This window comes from Pongo abelii, chromosome 8 (assembly GCF_028885655.2).
Source record: "Pongo abelii isolate AG06213 chromosome 8, NHGRI_mPonAbe1-v2.0_pri, whole genome shotgun sequence".
NCBI lineage: Eukaryota > Metazoa > Chordata > Mammalia > Primates > Hominidae > Pongo > Pongo abelii.
The window spans coordinates 118104849-118130759 of NC_071993.2; the positions used below are offsets into that span (position 1 = coordinate 118104849).

Genomic DNA, 25911 nt, shown 5'->3' on the forward strand with positions numbered 1-25911 from the left:
TCTGGGTTCTCCTTTCCTGAGCTTAAAAACCAATTTGTTCTGAGATAGGAGAAGGCTCTGTTGGCAGAAGACCTAAGAGACGGGAGGAGGCGCCTGGCGTCAGCGGGTCGCTTCTCAGCCGTGACCACGAGCGGCCAGCAGGTGTCAGTGCGTCCTCGCTTTGCCCTGGCGCTCGGCTCCTGGACCCCTCCCCACCTCGGCCTAAGGGGGCGCGGTCCAGACCCCGGGTCTTGCGTTTCCCGCAGACAGCTTCGCGGCTGAGAGGACACGTAGCCGCTTCTTCCCTAAGCGGAGGTCTGAACTCTGGCTTGTGCCACTTCCCCGTGGGTGCTGTCCATTCCGCCCCAGGGGTTCCATCCGAACCCGCGCCTTCCTCCCTCTCCAGGATCCCTTTCTCCCCAGGCGCCAGGAGCACCTGCGGACCGGGTCGGCTCTGGCCCGGAGCTGGGCTGCTCCAGATGTAACTCACACCGGAGGTTACTTCCCTCGATTTGGGCGGGGATTCCCTTCCATTTTTTCTTCCCTTTTCTCCCAAGATCCAGCTCCTTGGGGGCACTCACGGGTGCCCGTTGCGTTCTGCTCCGCCGGCCCGGAGCTGCATGGCCAACTCCCAGCAGGGGCCGCTCCTCCCCTACCCCCCACGCCCGGGCTCCCTCTTTAAGCCTCTAGCTCAAGGTACCCGCCTCTCCAAAGGGCTCGTCCCGCCTGAAGGCAACGCTCCCCGAGGTCCAGCGCTGGGCGCGGGCGCTAGACTGGCGGAGGGGTGGTGCGAGGGGCGGGGGAGGGTCGGCTTCCCACGTGGGGGCTGACGCGGGCTGCTCAGCAACGCGGGCTTGATCCTGGGGCTATAAAACGAGTCCACCGTGAGCGCAGGGGAGCAGCAGCAGCTCCGGCTCCGTGCAGAAGCCTAGCAGCCGGCGTGCCGCCGCCCGGCCACTCCAGCGCCTTCTTCCCCGCCTTGCGCTCCTGCCCCAACTCGCGCTGTCGTCGGACCCCGGCCCATCCAGCAGCGCTCCGCGCCTACCGGGCGGACGCCCAGGAGAACCCCTGCCTCCGTCGCGGCTCCTGGAGAGCTGATCGTTCACCTGCCCCGGCCCGCCTGAGGACGGGGGTGCCTTCATGCGGCCCCCACACTCCTCACCCCGCCGCCGCCGCCGCCCCCGAGCTCCGCACAGTGCGCCCCAGCCCCAGCAGGGCGCACAACTTTGGAAGTCTCGCGGCGCTCCGAGAGGCGGCAGAGTCCGCGCCCCAGCCCTGGGCCGGGCCGGGCCAGGCCAGAACCGCAGCGTCTGGGGGAAGCCAGAGAGTCGGTAATCGCTTCGGGGATATAAGGCGACAGACATAGGACCCCGAGCTCGCATCAGCACCCCTCGGCTGCCTCCCGGGGTGGGGGCGGGCCCCGCACACGGTAAGACCTCTTGCTTTCGCTCAGGCTCAAGATTCAAGATATAGATATTGATATGTATATATATATTTAATTTTCTGTCATCCTTCCAAGTTATCAGGCCACCGATGATTTTTGTTCTCCCTTCTTGAAGAATAAATCTCTCTTTACCCATCGGCTCTCCCTACTCTCTCCCGCCGCTTAGAAATAAAACTTGGCTGTATTAGGAGCTCGGAGCAAGAAGGCGCCCACCGAGAGCGTCTGAAGCGCGAGCCAGGCGCAGTTCGCGGGACCTGGGCCATGGGCCGCTAGCGGTCCCCCAGTTCGGGCCCGGCCTCCCTGCGGCCCCCTCCATATGTGAGCCGCAGCCAGGCGAGCGGGGCGCCGGAGGAAGAGGAGGACCCACGGGCGCCGGGCCGGAAGGCAGCTGGCAGCAGGCCCAGGCCAGCGGGCGCCTGCGTTCATGTTCCGCCAGGAGCAGCCGTTGGCCGAGGGCAGCTTTGCGCCCATGGGCTCCCTGCAGCCGGACGCGGGCAACGCGAGCTGGAACGGGACCGAGGCGCCGGGGGGCGGCGCCCGGGCCACCCCTTACTCCCTGCAGGTGACGCTGACGCTGGTGAGCCTGGCTGGTCTGCTCATGCTGCTCACCGTGTTCGGCAACGTGCTCGTCATCATTGCCGTGTTCACGAGCCGCGCGCTCAAGGCGCCCCAAAACCTCTTCCTGGTGTCTTTGGCCTCAGCCGACATCCTGGTGGCCACGCTCGTCATCCCTTTCTCGCTGGCCAACGAGGTCATGGGCTACTGGTACTTCGGCAAGGCGTGGTGCGAGATCTACCTGGCGCTCGACGTGCTCTTCTGCACGTCGTCCATCGTGCACTTGTGCGCCATCAGCCTGGACCGCTACTGGTCCATCACACAGGCCATCGAGTACAACCTGAAGCGCACGCCGCGCCGCATCAAGGCCATCATCATCACCGTGTGGGTCATCTCGGCCGTTATCTCCTTCCCGCCGCTCATCTCCATCGAGAAGAAGGGCGGCGGCGGCGGCCCGCAGCCGGCCGAGCCGCGCTGCGAGATCAACGACCAGAAGTGGTACGTCATCTCGTCGTGCATCGGCTCCTTCTTCGCTCCCTGCCTCATCATGATCCTGGTCTACGTGCGCATCTACCAGATCGCCAAGCGTCGCACCCGCGTGCCACCCAGCCGCCGGGGTCCGGACGCCGTCGCCGCGCCGCCGGGGGGCGCCGAGCGCAGGCCCAACGGTCTGGTCCCCGAGCGCAGCGCTGGCCCGGGGAGCGCAGAGGCCGAACCGCTGCCCACCCAGCTCAACGGCGCCCCTGGCGAGCCCGCGCCGGCCGGGCCGCGCGACGCCGACGCGCTGGACCTGGAGGAGAGCTCGTCGTCCGACCACGCTGAGCGGCCTCCAGGGCCCCGCAGACCCGAGCGCGGTCCCCGGGGCAAGGGCAAGGCCCGGGCGAGCCAGGTGAAGCCGGGGGACAGCCTGCCGCGGCGCGGGCCGGGGGCGACGGGGATCGGGACGCCGGCTGCAGGGCCGGGGGAGGAGCGCGTCGGGGCAGCCAAGGCGTCGCGCTGGCGCGGGCGGCAGAACCGCGAGAAGCGCTTCACGTTCGTGCTGGCCGTGGTCATCGGAGTGTTCGTGGTGTGCTGGTTCCCCTTCTTCTTCACCTACACGCTCACGGCCGTCGGGTGCTCCGTGCCACGCACGCTCTTCAAATTCTTCTTCTGGTTCGGCTACTGCAACAGCTCGCTGAACCCGGTCATCTACACCATCTTCAACCACGATTTCCGCCGCGCCTTCAAGAAGATCCTCTGTCGGGGGGACAGGAAGCGGATCGTGTGAGCTTTCCCCTGGCGCCCGCGTAGACTCACGCTGACTGCAGGCAGCGGGGGACATCGAGGGGTGCTCAGCCCCAGGGCACTCAGAAACCCGGGCGCTGCCTGCTCTGCGTTTCCTCGTCTGGGGTGGCTCTGCAGCCTCCTGCGGGCGGGCGTCTGCTGCTCCTACAAGGGAAGCGTTCTTGCTGCCAGGCCCACACATCCCCAGTTGTTGGTTTGGCCGCTCTTGACCTGGAGCCATCTTCCTAGTGGGCCACCCCTAATCAGTATTGCTTCCTAAAGGTATTTTCACCCTCTTCGCCTGGTACAACCCTCACAGCTCTTCAGAGCAAGCACTGGACTACAAGGGCATGGCTCACAAAAGGTTAATGGATGGGGGCTACCTAGCCCTGGCTAATTCCCCTTCCATTCCCAACTCTCTCTCTCTCTCTATTTAAAGAAAAATGCTAAGGGCAGCCCTGCCTGCCCTCCCCACCCCCCACTGTAAATATACACTATTTTTGATAGCACACATGGGGACCCCATATCTCTTGGCCTTGGTTTTGATGTTGAAATCCTGGCCTTGGGAGAGATGCCTTCCAGGCAGACACAGCTGTCTGGTTCAGGCCAAGCCCCTTTGCAATGCAAGCCCTTTCTGGTGTTATGAAGTCCCTCTATGTCGTCCTTTTCACCAGCAACTGGTGACTGTCCCTTCCACACGGACCTGCTTTGAGATTTCCTGACAGGGAAAAGATTTCTGTCCATTTGTTTCCTGTGCCTAATAGCATAATTGCCTTTTCCTATGTAAATATTACGATGATGGATCAAGACATAAGTAAATGAGCCTTTCTGCCTCACATCAGCCCTGTGTATAAAGCCATTATTCTCTGATGCACTGTTTGCCCCAGTAACTCACTTTAAAACCTCTCTTTCCAGTGTTCCCTCTCTCCCTCCAGGGCCACTGCTTGAAGAAGAATATGTATGTTTCTATCTCGTATGTCTGTGTGCCCCTCCTGCCCCGAAAGTGCTGACTATGGGGAAATCTTTTAGCTGCTGTTTTTAGACACCAAGGAGTGGAAATTATGTGGAAGAAGCAAACCTGATACAATTTGCCCAAGGTAAACAGTTTGAAAAGACAAATGGGCCTGCCAAACTGTACAGTTCCTTCCCCAAGAGCTGTTAGGTATCAAAATGTTGTCCTTTCCCCCCTCCCTGCTTTTCTGGTTGAGATCATGTCATTAATGAACTGCCAAAATCAGGGGAGGAGGGCGGAGACCTTGTGTTTACATCTGCGTTTCTACATGTTTTAGACAGAGACAATTTAAGGCCTGCTCTCTTATTTCACTAAAGAAAAACTAATGTCAGCACATGTTGCTAATGACAGTGGATTTTTTTTAAATAAAAAAGTTTACAGATCAAATGTGAAATAAATATGAATGGAGTGGTCCTCTTGTCTGTTATCTGAGTTTTCAAAAGCTTTAAGACTCTGGGAACATCTGATTTTATGGATTTTTTAAAAATAAAAAATATACATTATAAAAATTTTTTAAACGTTCCATCAATAACAAAGCTACCATTTACTAAGTGTTTCTGACATGCTAGACACTGTGGTGAACTGGTTGTAGGCATTGCCTCATTTACTTTTCTCAGGAACCCTATGAGGTAAGTTCTATTACTATCCCCGTTTTACAGGTGAAGAAACTGAGTCTCAGAGCAAGTGACTTGCTCAAGGTTAACAAGTGGTGGAAATGCATTGTACCCAGCTTTATCTGGTTCTAGGGCCTGCACTCTTAACCCCAGAAACTTTCCAGAGTTTTGGCATTAGCCCTTCTCAGAACACTCCCAGTGGAGAGGTGTCTATGCAGTGTGCCATCTACACCAGGTGTGAGATATATCCCAGTATTTAATATACACAAGGTGTATACATACCCCGGTGTCTATATGACCTAATGTGTCTATATACCTCAAAGTGTGTATCTACTCCAAAGTGTGGTATATGCACCAAGTGTGGAATATACTCCAAAATGTATATCACACCCTAAAGCATGACAATATGTGACATGTAGCATATACTCCGTAGTGTGGTTATGCACAAAGTATGTTCTAAAACCTGAATAGAACCATGTATTAGTTGGTGGTTTGAATTGTCTCTGGCCAGAAGGCACACATCCTTCTTGTTGCATTGCTGTAATATCAAAGTCTGCTCTGCTGTCTAGGAGGGCTTATGGTCCTCACACTATGGTTATGGCACTTTGAAGCTGGAAGGGGCCTTAGTGATCCAGGAGTCCAACCCCTCATCTAACACATGAGAGGACAAATGCAGATTCAAGAGGAAGCGACTTGCTCAGGATCCCAAGGCGCTAGGTGACAGGGCTCTGGCTCCGGGCTGCCTGGGTTAGGAAGCAGTTGAGAGATGTGTAATAGCTCTGTGCGTGTAGTCAGATGCAGTACTGATGAATAGCCACTCATGGAGGAGGGGGGTTTGAGGGGCAAACACAAGCGTCAGGTTGTGGTTTTGCAGGAGGCCAGCTTTTGTGAGCCCAGCCACCTGTAATATGTGTGGACCAGCTTTGGACACCCCCCAGAAGCAGGTCCTCTGCACCCTCTGGGCCATACATGCAGCATCTCCTCATCTTCCTTTGCTTCTCTGATGCGGGAGAGGGTGTCTGTGTATGCAGCGGTGGGAGGGTGGAGAGCCCTGAGAAACGATCTGGGCACTGAGGGGCCTGGGAGATGGAAGACCATGGCTCTGAGGGGGTGAGGAGTTCCTGCCATCACCTGGATCCTCTGAGCCGGCAGACAGGAGGATGGCCAGGTGCTGGGCTCCAGTGACCCTGGCTCAGAGGCTTCACAAACCAGCCTCCTGGCCTGTGGTGCCAAGGCTGGCTCCCTGGTCTGGTTCTGTGGCCTGCTCCCTATCCCACCCTCACCCCAGCCTCTCCTCTCCCTCCTCACTCCAGTGCACCCATTGCCCCCAAGGCAAACAGTGCCAGACAATAGCCTGCCTGGCAAGCCCCCAGGACCCAGGCTGTGTGTCCTAGCCACAGGAACAGATACAAACACTGCTTGCTGTTGACTCTCAGCTCTGTCCTGTCTGCCAGGGAAGTGTTTGCCTTGCCTCCACCCCCCGAGGGGGAAGAAGCATGGGCTGAGGTGCTACACGGAGGGGCCTCTGGTGTCATGCTCCCTCCTCCTCGATACAGAAGCAGAGAAGCCTCAGAGGTGGATGGAGGTTGCAGAAAGTAGGGGAGAGAGGGCTGGAGCCCAGGCATGGGTGGGTTTCTGAGTTCACAGTAGGAATCACTGTTTATTCATTTGCAAAGGGCTCAAGCAACAGTCTGCCAAGGTGTGGGGTGGGGAGGGAAATTGAGGTGAAATGGCTCCCACAGGGATCTTGGCTTAAAGAGCTAACCCCACATTTTCCTGTGCATAGTATCTGTTCCTGAGTATCTGGGCCAAGAGGGTCTGTCTTTGTGGCTGAATCTCCTGTTTTATGTAACTTTGGTTGGGATATCGAAAGCCATTGGCTTTTGGGTCTGAAGTGTATCTTGCTAGATTTACTCGTGTAAGTGCGCTGGGTTGAGGGAAGGGTACTGCCTTCGTTTGAGCCTGGGCACAAGCACAATCTCTTCCTCTCCAAGGCTTTGTTCAATTTCTTCTATGCTAAAAGGCTGGGGGAGAGAATGATGAAAACGTGGCTTGGGCTTTCCCCTGTCTATGAGTCTATAATCAAATCAGAGATTTAGAGCCAGAAGCATCCTCATCAATCCTTAACTCCTACCTTGTACCAGCAGATCAAGGGACCTGAGACCTAGAAAAGCTGTTGGTTACGTAGCATTCCAGGAGCCCTTGAGCCCACTCTTCCCTGTGACTCTCCGTCTGATGCCATATACACCCAACATGAATTCTATTTTGTTTTGGGATGTGGTGAGTTGCTAATCAACCCCAGAGGACCCCCTGTGCCTGCTTTGTGTCAAGGACCATCCTAGGCATTGCAAGGCAGTTCTCTTCCTTCCCTGCACGCACTGTGCAAAGCTCACCACTTGTCCCTGTGGAGTGAGATTAGGGCCTGCCTCTGCCCTCTGGAAGCTTTGGAGCTACATGGGGAGACAGGATGTGCCTGTGAAAAGCACTAATTAGCCACACACAGTGACAGTGTGGCAATGGGGGAGAGGATGCTGTGTGCCCACCAAGGGTAATGGCATCTGTACTGTGAGTGAGCAGTGGGGGAGAGGTGGCTGTGGCTGGGAGCTCAGGGCATAGAATGTGGGTGTTGGGATGTCCACACTCTGAGAAGTCTAGGCCCGCAAAGGAAGCTCTGGTTCTAGCAGCTGAGTCCTGTGGGACCAGTGCCAGGCCTGGGCAGTGGCACCTAGGCCCAGGTCAGACCTCAGCTTTCATCCAACCTCATCCTTGGGGATGGCATGACAAGGTCCTGTCCCCATTTGGGGACACCTGTAAGGAAGTCTACCTCCTTGACTCCGTAGCATAATAGGATCCAGGTACCCAGGTCCAGAGCCCAGTGCCAGGCTGGCCCTTGGGCCTCGGCCCTGGGTCCTGCCACCCCTCACAGTGGGCCTGAGAGTCTGGGGTGCATGAAGGGGCATCTTCCTCAGCAGAGGGCACGCTCAAGAGGGAGGCCGAGTTAAGTCACAGAGCAAAATCACTAACACTCGGATTTGTTTTGGAAATAGGATTCATCTATTTGATTACCAGAAATCCTGGGGCTTAGAGTTAGTTAAATACAAAAAAAGAGAACAGGGTCTGTTGGAAAGAGCCTAGACTGAGGATTAGGAGGCCTGGGTTCTAGGCCCAGTTTTGTCTTTTACCAGCGATGTGGTCTTGAGCAAATCCCTCTCTGAGTCCCTGCTTCTCCATTTATGAAATGCAAGTGGTTGGTCTAATATTATTTAAAAGTGTATTCTGTGCAGTTAATTCAACTACAAAATCTATATTATCTACATTATCTATTGACATTATCATTCTATCTGTCTCTACTGTCTATCACCTACATATCATCTCTTCCCCGTCTGCCACCTATCTGGTGAAATGCTGGGGTAAGCAGTCTTTAATAGGTACCTCTCCTTCAGAATCTCTTAGAGCCTTTGATGTGCCTATGTGATTTACGATTGTCTGAGAGAGGATGACGTGGTGTGCTGTTTCCCAAACTCCCTGGACTGTGGAATTTCATTTTTTTTTTTTTTTTTTACAGAGCATCTCAGTGAATCATGTTTGCTGGAACACTTGTTGGGTAATACTGGGTTAAGGGATCTCACGGGGCTTTTCTGCTGATCCATTTTATAATTCTATGAAATGCCGGGTCTGCTCTCTCCTTCTGTCCAGGCCATAGGTGAGGCACACTGGGCAGGGCCAAGCCATGTGCCCTCTATAGGGAGAGCTGGCACTAAGGGCCATTGGCCTTATTGAGGCTGGGGTAGAAGTGAGGGTTTGGTGTGTTTTCCAAACATAGGCTAAGCCTATGTGTATGTGTGTGTAACATGTGAGTGTGTATGGGTGTGTGTGTGTGTATGTATCTCTGTGTATGTAAACAGGCACAAATGGACACTGAGGACCACTTTGCTCACCTGGGCCTGGTGTGGAAGCATCTGGGCAGTTGAGGGTATACATGTACACACCAGCGGAAGAGGTCACAAAGGGAATTAAAGGGGAATGTGGTGCATCTCACTGGTTGTCATGTCAGTTGGCCCCTCCCTGCCTGCGAGTCTGCTCCCCCGAGGTGGAATGCCACTCCCCTTCTAGGGCAATGGAACCAATCTAGGAGGAGGATGGGATGATGCAATGTGCGCATTCTGGGGCAGCCAACACTGCTTCTCTGGCAGGCTTATTCTGTAGCCTCCAGGCTGTCCTGTTCTTTGTGGAAGGAGCAGTTTATCTGACTACAGAGAATTCTGGAGGGGATGGGAGGCAAGAGTGAGAGGCTGTTAATGTTGTCCCCAGGACTTGAGACCTCTTTAAAATCTATACCTGAGAAAAACAAGATGGCACCCTGTGAAGGGATGAAAGAAGGGGAATTGAAAATGGACTGTTTGCAAGGTACAGGCAGGGTTAAGAGAAACTTGCAAGGGCCAGGGAAGTACCCTGGGACATACACAGTGGGAAGCTGTCAGCACCTTCAGAAGGGGTGAGGTGCTACCCACACTATTGGAACTGGGACTTCGGGGAAGGATGCCTGGCAGGCACTGCTGGCAGAGGACCCCTGCAGCCATTGCTCAGCTGGGTCTGGACAGGGAGAGAGCAGGGAGAATCAGCACATTCTCCACTCTCACTCCTGCACCCTGATCTGCTGGTGGCTGCCCTTAGGCAGAACTCAGCACAGAAGAAAGAGTAAGGGGGTGGCTCACAGGGCTCAGCCTTCCAGGGCCCAGCATGGACAAGGGCAGAGACTATAGCCGGAGGTGCAAGTAGAGAATATCTAGTATAGAACCTAAAGCCTGAGAAAGGCAGAGTAACAGCACTTTGGGGAACAGGCTGGAGGGAGGCCAGCTGCCTGCTTTCTGCAGTTTGTCCAAGGGCCAGCTGCTTGGGTTACTGGGCATCTGTAGAAGAAAAGCACAGGCTCTCCTTCCTCTCTGACTATGCAGATGCAAGGCTGTGTGTGGGGTTATTATGTGTGTGTGCATGCACACACACACACACACACACACACACACACACACACACACACACACACACACACACACACTCTCACACTCCTCTTCCCTGTCTTCCCTGCCACCTGGTCAGGTGAGAGAGAGAGAGCCCCAGGGACCCATGTGGCTGGCTCTTGGCCACAGTTCTCTGGGTAATCCCCATCCCATGTCTGAGGCTCAGACACAGCTCAGAGCTGCCCAGCAGTGATGGCCACTGAGACTGGGGCCCGGGTGAGGGGAGATGAGGACTGGCCCAGGCTGATGTCCTCACCTGTCCCCTGGTTGCACTGGGGAGTCTGCTGCTCTGTTCTCAGCATGCTCCCTGGACACACTTAGGGGATTATTTTTTATGCCCTAGCCCTAGAGGAGACAAGGAGACATTTAATGAATGAATGATAGAGTCCTTCCTTCCTTTATTCATTCAACTATGTTTTGGAGCTGCCCCAAGCTAATGTCACTAACATCACTCTGTTTGTACTAGGTGTTGGGGTAGAGTGGGGAACAAATTAATTAGGATCTTTACCTCACAGAGCTTCTTCGTTTATTGGGGGACAGCTTCCTCTTGTGTTGGGGGAGAGCTTCTTTTGTTTGAGGAGAGCTTCTTTTGTGGGGGAAGAGCTTCTTCTTTTGTTGGGGGAGAGCTTTTTATTTTGTCGGGGGGAGAACTTCTTCTTTTGTTGGGGGAAGAGCTTCTTTTGTGGTGGAAGCTTCTTCCTTTGTGGGCTCCAGCAAGTGGTAAGCCTGGTGATGCAGGTGCCAGGGTGGGTGGGGAAAGCTGGCCCAGGTGAAGGCACTGGGGAGGGAGCCCAGAGAAGTGCACAGCCAAATGAGAGATGAGAGATGGTCAGGAATAGGTCCAGCAAAGGGACTGGGAGTGCCAGGGGTGGGGGGCATTGCATGCTCAAGCAACTTATGAAGTCTGCTTTAATAGGACCATGAGATGTGAAAGTGGCGAGGCTGGAGGAAGATAGTCCAGATCACGCAGCTGCAGGTAAAGGATTTTATCTTAAGGGCGTGGGGAGCCATGAGAGGTTTTTTAGGCAGGGGAGGGACATGATCAGATAGATTTTTTTTGGTTCAGAACAATCATTCTGGCTGCTGGGTGGAGACTGATGAGGGAGGGGTATTAGGAGCAGTAACTCAGTCAGAGTGTTAATAGCCTGACTAGGGTGCTGACACCACAGGGAAGGCCAGGAGCCCTCACTCCCTCAGGGTCACCCAGTGGCAGTGCCAGTCTCTGTGCAGACCCAGATGTTGGGATTTTAGAGCTTCCCCTGCCTGCAAAATACTGTACACCACTGCTCCTATCCTCTGTGAATTTCCATCTTCAGGGAGTGGCTCCTTGGCTCAGAGCTTCCTATTCATGGTCAAATGCAAACATCTCCTGGAGCGTGAATTCAGTCAGTCATGGTGGTATGTTGACCTAACAGACCACGGGACCTGACCTGGTGTGACTCGCTTCTTGTTTCTGAACGTCACCTGTCTTATCGACACAACAGGCCAGGGAGGATTTGAGGAGAGACTGTGGAGCACCAGCATGTCATGCCCCAAAGATTAGTTGATTATGAAGGGTGAATGAGAGCTTGCAAGGACTCACCCCGGCCAACCCCATGAATTCTGCTTGGGATCAGAAGATCTGATAAGCCCCAAATCTGGAGCTTGCGCTGCTGACTCCTGTTCCGGGCTGTTCAGGCCCTCAAAGATAAAAGTCATCCATTTCCAAGAAGTTAGGGAACCTGTGACTTGACAGGGATGTCTACTTTGCCTGCGGTGAGGAGCTCTCAGCAGCGAACTCACTGCTCTTGGCTGGGCCTTTTCCTATGACCCTCCACATTTGCTTGTCTGCCTGAAACCTAATCATTCCATTTTGAACACTTGCTTGGAATGGAGCTGTCCCTCCCGGGAGCTCCCAGAGAGGGTGGCCCAGGTGAAGGCATTGAGGAGAGCGCTTTGGGTTCTATCCTAGATATTCTCTACTTGCACCTCCGGCTATAGTCTCTGCCCGTGTCCATGCTGGGCCCTGGAAGGCTGAGCCCTGTAAGCCGCCCCCTTACTCTTTCTTCTATGCTCTCTGAGTTCTGCCTAAGGGCAGCCACCAGCAGATCAGGGTGCAGAAGTGAGAGTGGAGAATGTGCTGATTCTCCCTGCTCTCTCCCTGTCCAGACCCAGCTGAGCAATGGCTGCAGGGGTCCTCTGCCAGCAATGCCTGCCAGGCATCCTTCCCCGAAGTCCCAGTTCCAATAGCGTGGGTAGCACCTCACCCCTTCTGAAGGTGCTGACAGCTTCCCACTGTGCAATTCCCAGGTCTTGGAGGGAATGGCTGGTATTGCTGAGAACGGCACTTTAAAGCTAAAACTTTGGAATCAGGAAGACCTGAATTAAAATCCTGGTTCCATCACATAGCTTTGGTTTAACCTTGAACAGATGGCTAAGCACCAGTTTCTCCACATGTAACTTGTAGAAGAAGTTGGCAGTGTTTTGGTAGGTTGCTTAGGCCTATGCGTGGCATCTGGTAGAGGCTCAGTAGTGCTAACCTTTTCTTCTCCAGTTTGGGAGTTGGGCGGTTCCTTTTACTCATGTAACTGCCCTGGGCTGAGGTGGGCTGGGCAGGGCAGTGTTTTAGGGTGATTTGTGACAGAGATTTGACCTCTTAGGTCTTAGCTTTCTCTTTTTCCAGCCTGATGGAAGACCATGTGTCTCCAATAGCACAAAAGGGTGGGCCTGGAAGAACTCCAAGACCCATACGAGACCTGTAACGACCACGATGCATTTCTAGACTTGAAACTGAGATCTCCTGGTGCCAGGTTAGTGCTCCTTGCTGCTTCGCTGCACCCCAGGTTGGTTTAACTATCTTCTGAACATAATGCTCATTTCTGCCTCCATAACTCTGCTTAGATTCTCCTGCATGTGGAATGCCACATACGTGCTCCCTCTGCTGCCTCCCAAAATCGCACGCACACTTTAAAGCCAAGCTACACCACCACACTTTTAAATTTTAATAGTGGAAAGAACCTGGGGTTTGGCATCAGTTATACTGAGGCTTAATCCTTGGGTCTGTCTTCCTGTCAGTTCCGCTCTCCATCTCCAAAGCTGGCAAATGCCCAACAGGGGTACATGGTGGAGGGCACCATGCTGCTGCTGAGAGGACTCATGGGCCTGCCCCCTGCCCTCCCATTCTCGAAAGCTCTGAGGGAGGGTCTTTTTATCACTCTTTCTTCTCATTCAAATGGATTGGGGCCAGAGACTGGTATCTTCCTCAGTTCTTCTGTGCTCACTACTGGAGAGCTTTTGGTCAAAAGAGTTTCAGACCTAAACCAAAAGGGCCGGGTGTGGTGGCTCATGCCTGTAATCCCAGCACTCTGGGAGGCTGAGGCGGGTGGGTCATTTGAGGCTGAGAGTTCAAGACCAGCCTGGCCAACATGGTGAAACCCTGTTTCTACTAAAAATACAAAAATAGCTGGGCATGGTGGCGCATGCCTGTAATCCCATCTACTTGGGAGGCTGAGGCATGCAGATTGCTTGAACCCAGGAGGTGGAGGTTGCGGTGAGCAGAGATCATGTCACTGCACTACAGCCTGGGTGATACAGGGAGACTCTGTCTCAAAAAAGAAAGAAAGAAAGAAGGAAAAAAAGACGTAAACCTAAAGGAAATCCTGAGACATGCAGATTTTCCCCTTAGAGGGGAAAGGTTTCCCCCATCTAAGCCACTCCTAACTCATGAGTTCTCCAAAGCTCTCCAGCATGGGGCTAAGAAGAGCTTAGATTTTGGTGTCTGATGGACAGGGGTTTGCATCCTGGCCTCAACTCTGGCAGTCTATGTGACACTGGACAAGTTGTTTTTTCCCCATGGCATCAGGTAAAAATGGGTAAAATATTACCTATCTCATGGGGCTGCTGTAGAATTAAACGAGGTGATGACTTTGCAGTAATAACTCAGCATTGGATATAGAAGATGGCTTTGGTCCTGTGAGCTGTAGGTCTGGAGGCAGGGCTGCCTCTGTGTAATCTCTGGACACTCTTCGATTCCATCTCCAACACTTGCTTCCTGCTCCCCCAGCTTTGTGGAATGTGGCCTGTGGATCCATATTTCACTTCAGGGCCGCGCCAGAGTTCCCTGTCTTTGTCCCAGTGTAAGTTCTGAAAGGGCAGAGCGAATAGGAGGAAGTGAAGGGAACTAATTGGAGTACTTTCTTTACTGCTTTATGCTTTGGTTTACTCAAATGTAAAAATTTTTGTTTGTTTTTTTGGTAAGAAACAAACAAGTTAATGTAAGTTAAGTGTTTAGAACAATGTCTGGTGCAAAGTAATTGCTCAGTAATGGTTAGCTATTATTTACTTATTTATTTGGCACTTACTGTGAATTTGTCACTATGCTAAGTCCTGAGGATACAAAATGGGAAAGATTTAATTCCTGTCCTGAGTTTCATGTTGGAGATAAAGTAAATAACTAGAGTAACTCACTGTGTTATAGGCAATGGCAAGAAATTAGAAACAGTAGTTCTCACCAATAATAGGGGATTAACTGCAACATTCATTTCATTTATATACTGGAATATTTTTTGTATTTAAGAAGAAAACAAATCTATGTGAAAACTGTTCATAATACAGATTTAAGAGAAAAAGACAGATGATAACCAATACAGTATGATCTCATAGAAACTGAAAAATAAAAAAACAAAAAAACTGGAAACACCAAACTGTTAGTAGTTACCTTTGGGTGAGGTGTTTGCAGTCAATTTTTTCCTAAAATTTTCATCTTACATTTTTCTGTAATGATCATGTATAACTTTTGTAGCAAAATGAAAAATTCTTTGAAAGCACGAAGGAAACTCTATAGTGTCTCCAGTTTAGAGGGAAGATATGTTATGTCTATTGAAGAAATGAAGGCTGTGATGAGAGAAGATGAACATAATCATTCATAAAAATTCAAAAATAGATGTTTACAGCAGAAAAAAAACCCAGTCTCACCAAAAAGGAAATCAACACAATGGGAAAAGACATTAGGTAGAAAATATTCAGAAAAATTTCCAATCCTGCACATTTAAGACTGATTCCTTATAATAAAAGGAGTTTGATATCAATGTTGATGGTCAGCACATAGGGAAATAAATGCATCTCCATTTGGTTAATGGAAAAGCTTTCTAGCAATGAAAGAAATGAGCCTGAGAACAACTGTGGGATATCTCACAGTAAAAAAAAAAAGGAAATAATAAAATCACAGTAAAAAGGAGAAATCATAGAACGCAAGACCAGGAAAGCCACGGCTGTGCTGGAGGTTGATAGCAGGTGTCTGTTCTGACTGCTGCATGCTCATGCTCTGTTGGGTGCTAATATTTTAAATAGCCCCCCTAGAAACACATGTGTTCATACATACCTGCTATGATATGTAAATTGGGCCTTATCTTCTGGAGAGAAATCTGGCAATATTGTAAGATGAGCCATAACATTACTTACAATATTATTTTTCTCCACTGTCACACTCTTGAAAAACACTCATTAAAGAACTAATATTAAGAGAAAAAAAATGCCCACAATAATGCTGTTTATGGTAGCAGGCATTGAAAACTATCCAATGTCCACTCATAGGGACATGGCATATTCTCATAACACCACATATGCATCAGGGTTGTTTGCGATGCCCTCTTCATATCTGAGTTCTCGTGCAGTCCCACAAGCGGCTGCATATTGTCATTCTGACTTTGTGGTGGATCTATGTGACATGCCAAAGTTACTCAGAGTTTAGTCTCTGCTCTACCACTTCTTCGGGAGCACAGTCCACAGCTTTTCCCGTAGTGTGTGGCTGCATGTTTATGATGCCACATCCAAGGACTTTGTTTTCTGCTGAATCTCAGTCACCTACAACCCATGGTAGGCATCCAGTAAACATTCGGTGGATGAATGAGTGAATGATACTTAATGTGATGAAATACACCTAAGTCAGTAGATGTGACCATTGAGAACCACGTTAATGCAGGAATGGTGAATGCAAAGATGAGAACATGGTGTCAAGTGTGACAAGGCACACACGTAACGTCACTGCTCCACACATGGATGTGCACAAAGACAGAGGGAATTGCTCACCTTACAGGGGTTAAGTTCCGCAGGAAAGAGAATGTAAGTACTTGTGTTTTAAGGACAGAGGAAGTGCTGTCCACCAGGGAAGAGCCTGCCTCCTGGCTGGCAAAGTCCTCGCTCTTAAATTATCAGTGGTTGATTTGGTACAAGGGCTAAGATCAAACCTGAGATCTGCAGGTGTTTGACTTCCCAAGACCTGTGGCTCTGATGCATTTTTGTGCTTGAAACACTACAGAGTGAAGATGGGATGCAAAGACTTGTGTGGATACAGTTTGTATTAGCCAGGGTTCTCCAGAGGGACAGAACCAATAGGATATATGTCTGTATGAAAGGGAGTGTATAGGGGAGAACTGGCTCACATGATCAGAAGGCAAAGTCTCATGATAGGCTGTCTGCAAGCTGGGGAAGAAAGAAACAAGTAGTGGCTCAGTCCAAAAGCCTCAAAAGCACGGAAGCTGACAGTGCAGTCTGTGGCCCAAGGCCTGAGCGCCCCTGGCAAATCACTGATGTAAGTCAAGAGTCCAAAGGCTGAAGAACTTGCAGTCTTGCAAGGGCATCAGAGGAAGAGAAGGAAGCATCCAGCGTGGGAGAAAGATGAAGCCAAAAGACCCAGCAAGCCAGCTCTTCCCCCTTCTGCCTGCTTTGTTCTAGCCATGCAGACAGACAATTAAATAGTGCCCATCCACATTGAGGGTGGGTCTTCCTCTTCCAGGTCACTGACTCAAATGTCAATCTCCTCTGTCAACATGCTCACAGACAACACCCAGAAACAACACTTTACCAGCTATCTAGGCATCCTTCAATCCAATCAAGTTGACACTTAATAGTAACCATCACACACCTATAGGCTGTCAAGGGCTGTGATAGGCACTGCCTGGAGGGTTGTGGAAGGATCCTCAGAGAGAACAGCTTTGTGCAGGATCTTGAAGATATGGAAGAGTGGATGTGTGTGCATGCACAAGTGTGTGTGTATGGGATACGCACACATGTCATATACTATACATATACATATGCCTTTCCTCTGTCTCTCTCTCTCTCTATATCTCTATATATGGCAATGATTGCTTTGAGTTGGGGGAAAGTCTTAGCTTTTAAACACAGAAAGAGGGATTGAAAACAGAACCCTGATCTAGGAGTTTGCCAGTGCTCAGGACAGTGGAATTGCAGGAAGGTGTTCTTGTCGCAGCTTTTAGGCTGGAGACAAAAGGTGGTCTCAGCTCATTAAGTAAGGATGGCCCTGGATCTGTAGGGAAGAACCAGAAAGGGGAAAGGGGTCAGAACTAATAAGCTCATATGGCTCAGGGCTTCACAGTACCATTCCTAGTTATCCTTTGTGTGTGCAGCAACAAAGGTCAGCCTTTGTTTTGCTCTCTGGGTGACTCCTGTCCTCCATGCCACCCTCCATGGAACCTCCATGGATCCCTGCCTCAAAGTCAGGGTCACTTGGGCATGTATTCATAGCCACTTCTTCTGGGTTCTCTGTTGTGTGGCCTGGGTCGGGCAGGGTCTTGGCACCCCATCACTGCCCTTGCTCATCTGCAGCAGCTCTGGTGTGTGCTCACTGTTCGCAGTGTTAGTCCTGAATCACTCACCACAACTCACTTGCCTTGTGCTGTCCAATCTTCAGTTGTCCTGATGACTAATGTGGTCACTTCCTCTCTCAGTTCTTAATCGTTTTGGTTTGTATTTGGCACATGCTGTTGTTGTCTTCTGGGTTTTGTCTCCTCTTAGTGATAATGATGATGATGATGATGATGATACCTATTTGGTGATGATTCCTCACTCTCTGTCCCAGCAATATAATGGAGAATATCTTATGCACATTTTCTCTGACCCAGCCCCAGGCTGCTACTATCATGAGGCAGGGATGACTCAGACTCTGCTGGTCTCAGCTTTGCAGATGCGATCTGGACCATTTCCCTGCCTGGGAGCAGGATGGGAGCAAAATTGATGGAAGCAGTAGACATAAGACACTCTTTGTGAGGTGTCAGCTCCAGGCTCTTTGTGGGATTGAAGACTTTCTTGTACCTTCTGCATATTCCCTGCTTTTCTGCAGCACTCCCAGCAACCTCTTTTCACTGGGGCAGAGAGAACCATGGTGATGGTATTGAGGGGATTGGATTCAGTCTGTAGCTCATCAGGGTCATGTGTGGGATGGAGGCCACGCATGAAAATCAACCCGCTTGTTATGTGGTGAATGTCTGTGGTTTGCCTCCCCAGCCATCATTCTCTCTTCTGGCAATAGCCTCACTCCCATCTATGTATTACTCTCAATCAGTGTGTTTGGGGTAGGCTCCAAGGTGACTCTATGAGCTAAGCCCAGGTTTGTAGCCTGCCAGTGTATCCCCCACTGTGACCACAATGGATGGGTCAGGAGCCCATCCCTGAATTGGTCAGAGCCAATAAGATGCTAGAAGACTTTCAACGGATTTGTTGAGAAAGAGGCAGTGTTTTTTCCCACTGGATGTGCCATGTCCATCCACGACCTAGGCCACCATGGAAGATGGAAGAGCTCTTAAAGAGGAAAAGAAATGGAGCCCTAATGACACCAATTGAGTCCTTAATCTAGTTGTGTGTGAAGTGAGACCTATCTCTAGACTTTTAAAACATTTCATGAGCTAATACATTCCCATTCTTTTAATTAAGCCAATCTGAGTTGAGTTTTCTGTCACTTACAACAAGGAAGTCCCGACAGATACAGTCCTGTGACCTTTGGGTCAAAGTCATCAGTATGCTCAAAGATTGCGTGAATTTGAAGTGAGTTTCTTTGTTTTGCTTCTTTAGTTGGGTGTCATTTTGTCCTTGTGTTATGATCAACTTTCTAATTCAAACTATGTTGACACTGCCTTAAACAGTTCTTTGAACTTATCCAGAGTCCATCAAACCAAGGTCAGAAACCCATAACCCACATGCTGTCCTATGGGGACCAACAGGTCGAGTATATAAGGTTACTTGGAACAACTCCTTGGGAGGGTGGGAGGAACTTTCAGTTATCCATCAATTTCTGGGATTCTTTTATGTTATTGGATAGGAGGTAGAGGACTTCTGACCATCTGGGCTTCCAGTCTCAGGGTCCAACTTACCATTTGCATGTTTCTAAAGAGGACAGAACGGTTGTTCTCACAACTATTTCCTGGCTCTGCAAATAGCACAACACCGTCATTGTCCCAGAGGCATGGCCCAAATCCTGGCTGTCCTGTAACAGGAGCTGTTGCCACCAAGTGACTTATTTCTTGGTGAAACCTTCCAGAAATGGGTTTAGACATCATTGGAATGTGTATGTATTTTTGTGCATTGCATTTTGGGGACATTATTTGATCTAGTTGGCAAAGTGAAGCCAGATGAGCTGAGAGCATAGGTCATTTGGGCTGCCAGCTTTCTGCACTTAAATATTCTGCTTTATTCCCCTCACATTTCTATAAAAGTTCAGCTTTCAGAACTTGCAACAGTATTTGGACACAAGACTCTGTAAATGCCAAAAATCTCTGTAAATCATCTATGTGTGTACATGAATCCAGTGAAAAATAAAGGAGCATTATGGTCAAACGTGTGGACCCTGAAGTCTGCACACCTGTGTTCCTCATTCATCTGAGGAATGAGGAATGTCTGTCTTGAGGAAGAGAGGAATGTTGGGGACCACATTTCTTTTGTCTTTCCAAAACCAGCTGGGGTGTCACTGACTCACCAAATTCCTCCATGTTTCCCATTTAGTCTTTTTGGGCTGCTTCATCACACCACGAAAGGGGATGTATTCTGGATCCTTGTCTTGCCATATTGTTTGATTATTTCTTATTTATTGGTCTATGTAAACCTTTCCTCCCTCTCTAGCCTGAAACTGCTGGGTGGGTCAAGACTGTGCCTATCCCGCTCCCCACCTGAGGTCTATCACAGTGCCTGCACGTTGAGGGTGTTTGGTATGGCCTTGTTGACCCTTGGGCCTTTGCTGCCATGGTGATGGGGTTGGCCAGTAGGCGTGAGGGAAGAGCCTGAGGGCAGAAGTTAGGGGTGGGAGGAGAGGTGTGGGTGGGGTGGCCCAGGGATTGGGGGGTCCAGTGAAATAAGGAGGCTAGAACTTTGCTTCTTTGTCCAAGGAAGGTTCATGTGGCCCATTAGCTTAACTGAAAATGGACCTGGATTCATGGCCTGAGGTGGAGCTAGAGACTTGGAAGCAACCACGGCCATTTAACCAAGGTCCATTGCCCTGGTGATGTGGGGTCCTTCCCCTGGGGCAGCCCTTGTCTTGGGCCAGTTCTGTTAGCTGGTCTGTGTCCTGCCCCATGGGGTCTGAAGGACAAAGAGGGGTTAATGGCCAAAGAGCTATGGGCAAAGGACTTGCCCTTACTCTTCTTGGATGGGAAGCATGGAGGGGACCTGGAGTTGGTCCCTGATCCTCTACTGTCTGCAGCCGTATCTTCAGGATCTCAAGGAGGCAGGAAGACCCAACCTTGCTCTCAAAGCAGCAGGCCCTGATTCCTACCACCTCTGCCTCAGCTTGCCCGCTGTGCCTCCGTGGGAGCCCCTCCTCAACCATAGGCCCCAGCACATTGGCAGCATGCTCAATTGTTGGCCAGGGAAGAAACTTACAGCTCACTAGAGGAGTGACCCTGCCCCTCCATCCCCCACCTGAGATGGTCTGGGGTCTCTTGGTGGATCCCAGATGTGCCTCTGTGTGTGTGTGTGTGTGTGTGTGTGAGAGAGAGAGAGAGAGAGAGAGAGAGGGAGGGAGGGAGAGAGAGAGAGAGTCACTATAAAATTGGGGGCAGAGAACAAGTGGAAAGTCACAGAGAGCACTTCTTCCTTCTCGGCTGCCCCAGTCCCCAGCCCTACGGAAGCTGCCTGTCCTGGGCATGAGGAGGCTGGGAAGGCAGTGCAGTACAGAGGGCACAGTGCTTCCAGGGCTTCTCACCTCCAGGAGTGTACTTTTGGGAAAGGAACTCAAATGTACATAAGCTCCTCCTGGGTTACCAAGTGTGTAGACTTGTATAGGCAGCTGGGCCTGGCCCCTGAGCCGAGCCCCTGGGGCCGTGCAAAGAGGCTCTGACCCTCCTATTTACTGTCTTCCTGACTTGAGCACACCATCTCCCCTTCCACTGTCTCTACTTTTTCATCTGTAAAATGGGTATCCTACCACCCCACTCCAAAGGTAAGTCTAAGGAGACCATAGGTGAGGCAGCACTTTGCAAACTCTAACGTTCCTTGCCACAGTGCTGATGGGCATAGTGGATGACAGAGCACAGAAGCCCCGCACTGAAGTGCTGGGGGTCCGCAGAGGGACAGGGAGGGACAGAAGAGGCTGCTCCAAGGAAGGGCGTTTGGTTCCCACAAGAGTCATGGATCTTTGTTTTCTTGCACTGGGCCACAAGGAACCAGAGGCTCAGCAGGGCTTTGGGGTGGTGGATACAGGCAGCTGCAGGGGATGGAAAAACAGGCACCGTCCCTCATTGCCTCAGATTTATCTAGTTCTTTGTCCCTGGTCGCAGAGGGTACCTTTCCAGACTGTGGTGGGAACTACAGGGGCCCTTGGACCTTCAAGTGTGATTTTATTTATTTATTTATTTTTATGGAGGTGGTTCTAGGAAACTCAGGAAGAAAACTGGCATCCTGGCATTGGCCACCCCTAAAAATACGATGTGATGTGGCTAACGAGAAAGCATAACAGGCCTGGCTCTGCATGGCCTAATATAGCCTGGCATTCAAGCCCCAACCAGGATGTAAATGGGGATTGGTAATTGAAAGCACGAGAGGTCTCTTGGATGGGATGACGGGGAGCCTGCTGCAATCTCTGAGGCGGGCATGCCAAGGGGATCGGAAAAGCAGCCTCAGGGGACTGTCCTGGGTTTCCCAGTGTGGGTGGGGTTGGGGCCTGGATGAGGGCACCCCCCTGCAGCCTTCTGCCCACACTCTGCCTAGCGGGTCAGCATCGGACTGACCAGTCCAATTAGCCCTCATGGGGAGGAGTGGTGGGCTCAGCGCCACCAGAGGTCATAAATTCCATCACCCTGACCTCTTGAGAGCAGAGTGGACCAATCTCTCCATTCCCTTGCCTTGCCAGCACCCTGGCTAGCTGGTTTTGGCCCTACATGGACTCTCTGAGAGAACGTGGCCCTGTCCTCCCCCTCAAACAGAGGACTGATGCCAACCCGGAGTGTGGAAGCATCATGGAGGCAATGCCAGATGCTTTTTCTTCCTCGTCCTCTCTCCTTCTCCTGCAAAGACACAGATCCATGAGTCAGCGAAGAAGCTAAAGGACTCTGATGCTATTTGGTGCTGACTTGCGACTCAGGTCTGGGGAGGTTGAAGGGGCAGAATGTGGGAGAGGAGAAATAAGTTTGGCAGTGAGGATGTTTCCCCTGAGGCCACCTTGTAGGGTACCACTTCATCTCTGTTTGCCTTGGGCCTTCCTGGTTTTGGCACTGAAAGTCCCAAATCCCAGAAAACCTCTCAGTCCAGGGAGAACCGGGATGGTTGCTCATCCTTTCCCATCAAAACCTCTGAAGCCTGCTCCTCATGGGAGAACCATCTCTGGACTGGTGTCACAGGTGACTCAGCCAAGGACCCAGAGCCTCCTGCTGGCAGAACTAGGACTTGAATACAAATCCAGGGCTGTTTGCCCCCAGCCTGCATTACTCAGGTCCTTCCATGAAGTGGGACACCTGGATGTCTCCAATGATCTTGGCCAAGGCCTTTCCCCAGGATGGAAGTGGTGGTGAAATAGCCAAAAGAGGGAGGAGAGGGGTGAATGAGTCACCCTTGGAGATAAAAAAATAAGACCCTGCAGCTCACCCAGGCTCAGAAATGTGGGATCCCAAGAGGGGAAAGATGCGATCTCTGCCCTTAAGGAGTTCACATCCTGCTTAAAAAAGTGCAGTGGACTTGCCTTTGGGTGCCTGGCTCAGGTGCCGCTCGGTGCCACCTACACACACTCACCAGGAAACAATAGACAAAGGGTGTGGCTTATCAAGATTGCATTACTCTAATTTCCCTTATAGAATGTATTCATTCAAGAAATATGTATTGAATATTTGTTCTTAAGCATGCTGTTCCTTGTGTTTGAAACATACTCTTCTCTTTTTCCCTCCTTCTCCTCTTTCACCCCCACATCCCAATTCCACCCATTCCTCAGGTCCCAGCTCAATAGGTAATATTTATTGAACACAGTATGGATCAGGTGCCATAGTAAGCACTTTTCACTGCTTTAATTAAATACATTTAATCCTCATGAAAACCATATGATTCTATTATACCCATTTTACAGATGAAGAAACTGAGTGGTTAACCAGCTTGCCCCATGACACATGGCTCTTCTCTGTTAGGCTGGGTTGTAGCCTGGCGTGCACCTTCCCTGCAAGGAAGGCTTTCCTGAGCCCCAGTGCCCAGTTTCCAAAGCCCCTATAATTAGTCTCTGCTGGAGCACTTGTCACCAGGCTGTGACACACAGTCTCCTTGTCTGTCTCCTCCATGAGATGGGGTTCCTGGAGGGTTGGACTCCTTCGTGCTGTATCCCTGATAGTAGGCATTGAGGAGGAGTTTGGTAAATACCTACTGGATGAATAAATGAATGAATTGATGGATGAATGAATGAGTTGCCTCAATGGCCATAGGAGCTCTGAGGTCCTCAGCAAAGGCCTTTGTTTTGTCGCTGAGGGGCACTCCACACTGGCAGCATTGGGTCAAGAAGCTCTTGATGGCACAAGGCAAACAGCCCTCCTGAGTAACCATATAACTGTGATATCGGGAAACAAACTGATTTTTAAATACTAAAATAAGTTTAAACTTTTTAAGGTAAATGACATTCATGAATTCTTAGGATGAAACTGAGATTTGGAGGAAATTTAATGCTTGTGTTGGTGTTGACAGGCAAGTCTCAGATTTCACCCTTCACCTAGCCCCCTGCAAATTCTCTGCTGTTGGAGTGATTTGGGGAAAAAGTTTGAGAAATGCCGCCTAGAGTAGCTGGCTGGAGCTCAGGACATGGGATGTCTGGATTCAGTGAGGGCTGAAGGAAGGGCATTTCAGGGAGGGGCACTGCAGGAACAAAGGTACAATAATGGGGACAGGTGGACCTCTGCTTGTTCCTTGTTCCTGGAGCTGGGTGAGCAGCCAGTCCCTGTGAACGGCTCTGCACATGCCAATAGCTGTTGCAATATACGATTGGCAGCCACATCCTGAAGCACCACCAACACCATCACTTGGAAAACCTCACACTATTTTTAGTCCCTTTAGCTCAAGAAAATATTATATCATCTCTTTTCCTCCCTACAAGCCAATTCATTGTTGATCTTGTCCCATCGTAAAACCCTGTTCTCCTTTTTAGCTGTGCGAGACCAATCAGCGGTGGGGTGGAGTCCCTCTGCTATTTTCATATTTTGTGTCACTTGTTCACATGGGAAAAATCATGACATTTTCCCACATTGGGTCCCTGTGCAACCTGGCTTTGAATTTTAAGCAAGTAATTGCTCTGGATCATGCAAGGCGGCCGATGAGAATGACTGACCTGCAGGGCTCAGGATTCCAGGCGCCTGATGTTGGCATGACTGGGGCTCGATGCCGATGATCTTGTTAATTTTAGAAGCATTTCCAAGAAGAAGAGGAGGAACCAGTACCCTGTAGAGTGGTGGGAGAAAAGAGGGGCAAGATCCTCCGTTGGAGGAATCTGCTCTGATTCAGCAGGAAGGCCGGGAGATGCTTGGTAGTTCCAGTTCATTGCAGGTTTACAAAATGCTTTTCCACCTTGATCTCTTTTGGTCAAAGTTCTGGGAGTTGGGTTGGGCAGAAGGCATGATCTGCCTCCTACAATTGAGGAAACAGAAAGGGCCAGCACCCCATGGAGCTGGAAGGGGCAGAACCGGGCTGCAACTGGAGTGGTGTAGTGACTGATGTGATGGGTCAGGGGTTCAGACAAACATGAGTGTGTATCAGGCTTTTCCATTTACTGGGTGAGTATCTGCACAGTCACTTCTCTTCTCTGAGCCTCAGTTTTCTCAGCTGTAAAATGGGGATGATATCCTCTCACAAGTTGGGTAGAATGTGATAATGGATGTGAAGTATGTAGTAAGTGCTCAATGTATGGTCCCTAGTCATACTATCAAGACTATTTCTTGCTGCAGACTGGTCTAGGCGGATGGTCCACCTAGACAGCCAGCTGTGCATGTGCTGAGCCCCTGCTGTGTGCCAGCTACCCTGTTAGGTGGCTCCTCCTATACTCAGTTTTTAATCCTTCCAATAAGCTTGCAAAGTCAGTATTAGAATTCCCATTTTATAGAGGAGGAAGCTGAGGCTGGGGTTAAGGATTCAGCCTCTAGGGGGTTGGGGACTCAGTCCTGGTCTAGAAGGACCCTCCCTCCCATGCATGTCTTCCAGTTCTAATGTCCACACTGGATGAGATTTCCAGTGTCCTGCCCTGCAGCAAGACTATTTCTTTTTTTTTTTTAATTTTTATTTATTTTATTTTATTTTATTTATTATTATTATACTTTAGGTATATCTCCCAATGCTATCCCTCCCCCCTCCCCCCACCCCACAACAGTCCCCAGAGTGTGATGTTCCCCTTCCTGTGTCCATGTGTTCTCATTGTTCAATTCCCACCTATGAGTGAGAATATGCGATGTTTGGTTTTTTGTTCTTGCGATAGTTTACTGAGAATGATGATTTCCAATTTCATCCATGTCCCTACAAAGGACATGAACTCATCCTTTTTTATGGCTGCATAGTATTCCATGGTGTATATGTGCCGCATTTTCTTAATCCAGTCTTTCATTGCTGGACATTTGGGTTGGTTCCAAGTCTTTGCTATTGTGAATAATGCCGCAATAAACATACGTGTGCATATGTCTTTATAGCAGCATGATTTACAGTCCTTTGGGTATCTTGCTCTATGTATCTTGCCCAATCTTCACCTCTCTCTTTACCAGAGGGTCCCATCTGTTATCTCTTTCAACTTGCAGCCAAAGAAGCTTAAATAATATG

General features: G+C 50.5%; 1 protein-coding gene across 1 annotated transcript; it reads left to right on the plus strand.

Annotated features, from left to right (window-relative positions):
* The first annotated feature begins 626 nt into the window (after positions 1 to 626).
* Positions 627 to 4666, plus strand: ADRA2A (adrenoceptor alpha 2A). Its single transcript, XM_002821145.6, has one exon. The coding sequence runs from the start codon at positions 1848 to 1850 to the stop codon at positions 3243 to 3245; it is 1398 nt and encodes a 465-aa protein (XP_002821191.4). The 5' UTR covers positions 627 to 1847; the 3' UTR covers positions 3246 to 4666.
* Positions 4667 to 25911: the final 21245 nt, after the last annotated feature.

Excerpts from the sequence above, each read along its gene's own strand:
- ADRA2A (XM_002821145.6), top strand. The coding sequence starts at position 1,848 with ATGTTCCGCCAGGAGCAGCCGTTGGCCGAGGGCAGCTTTGCGCCCATG.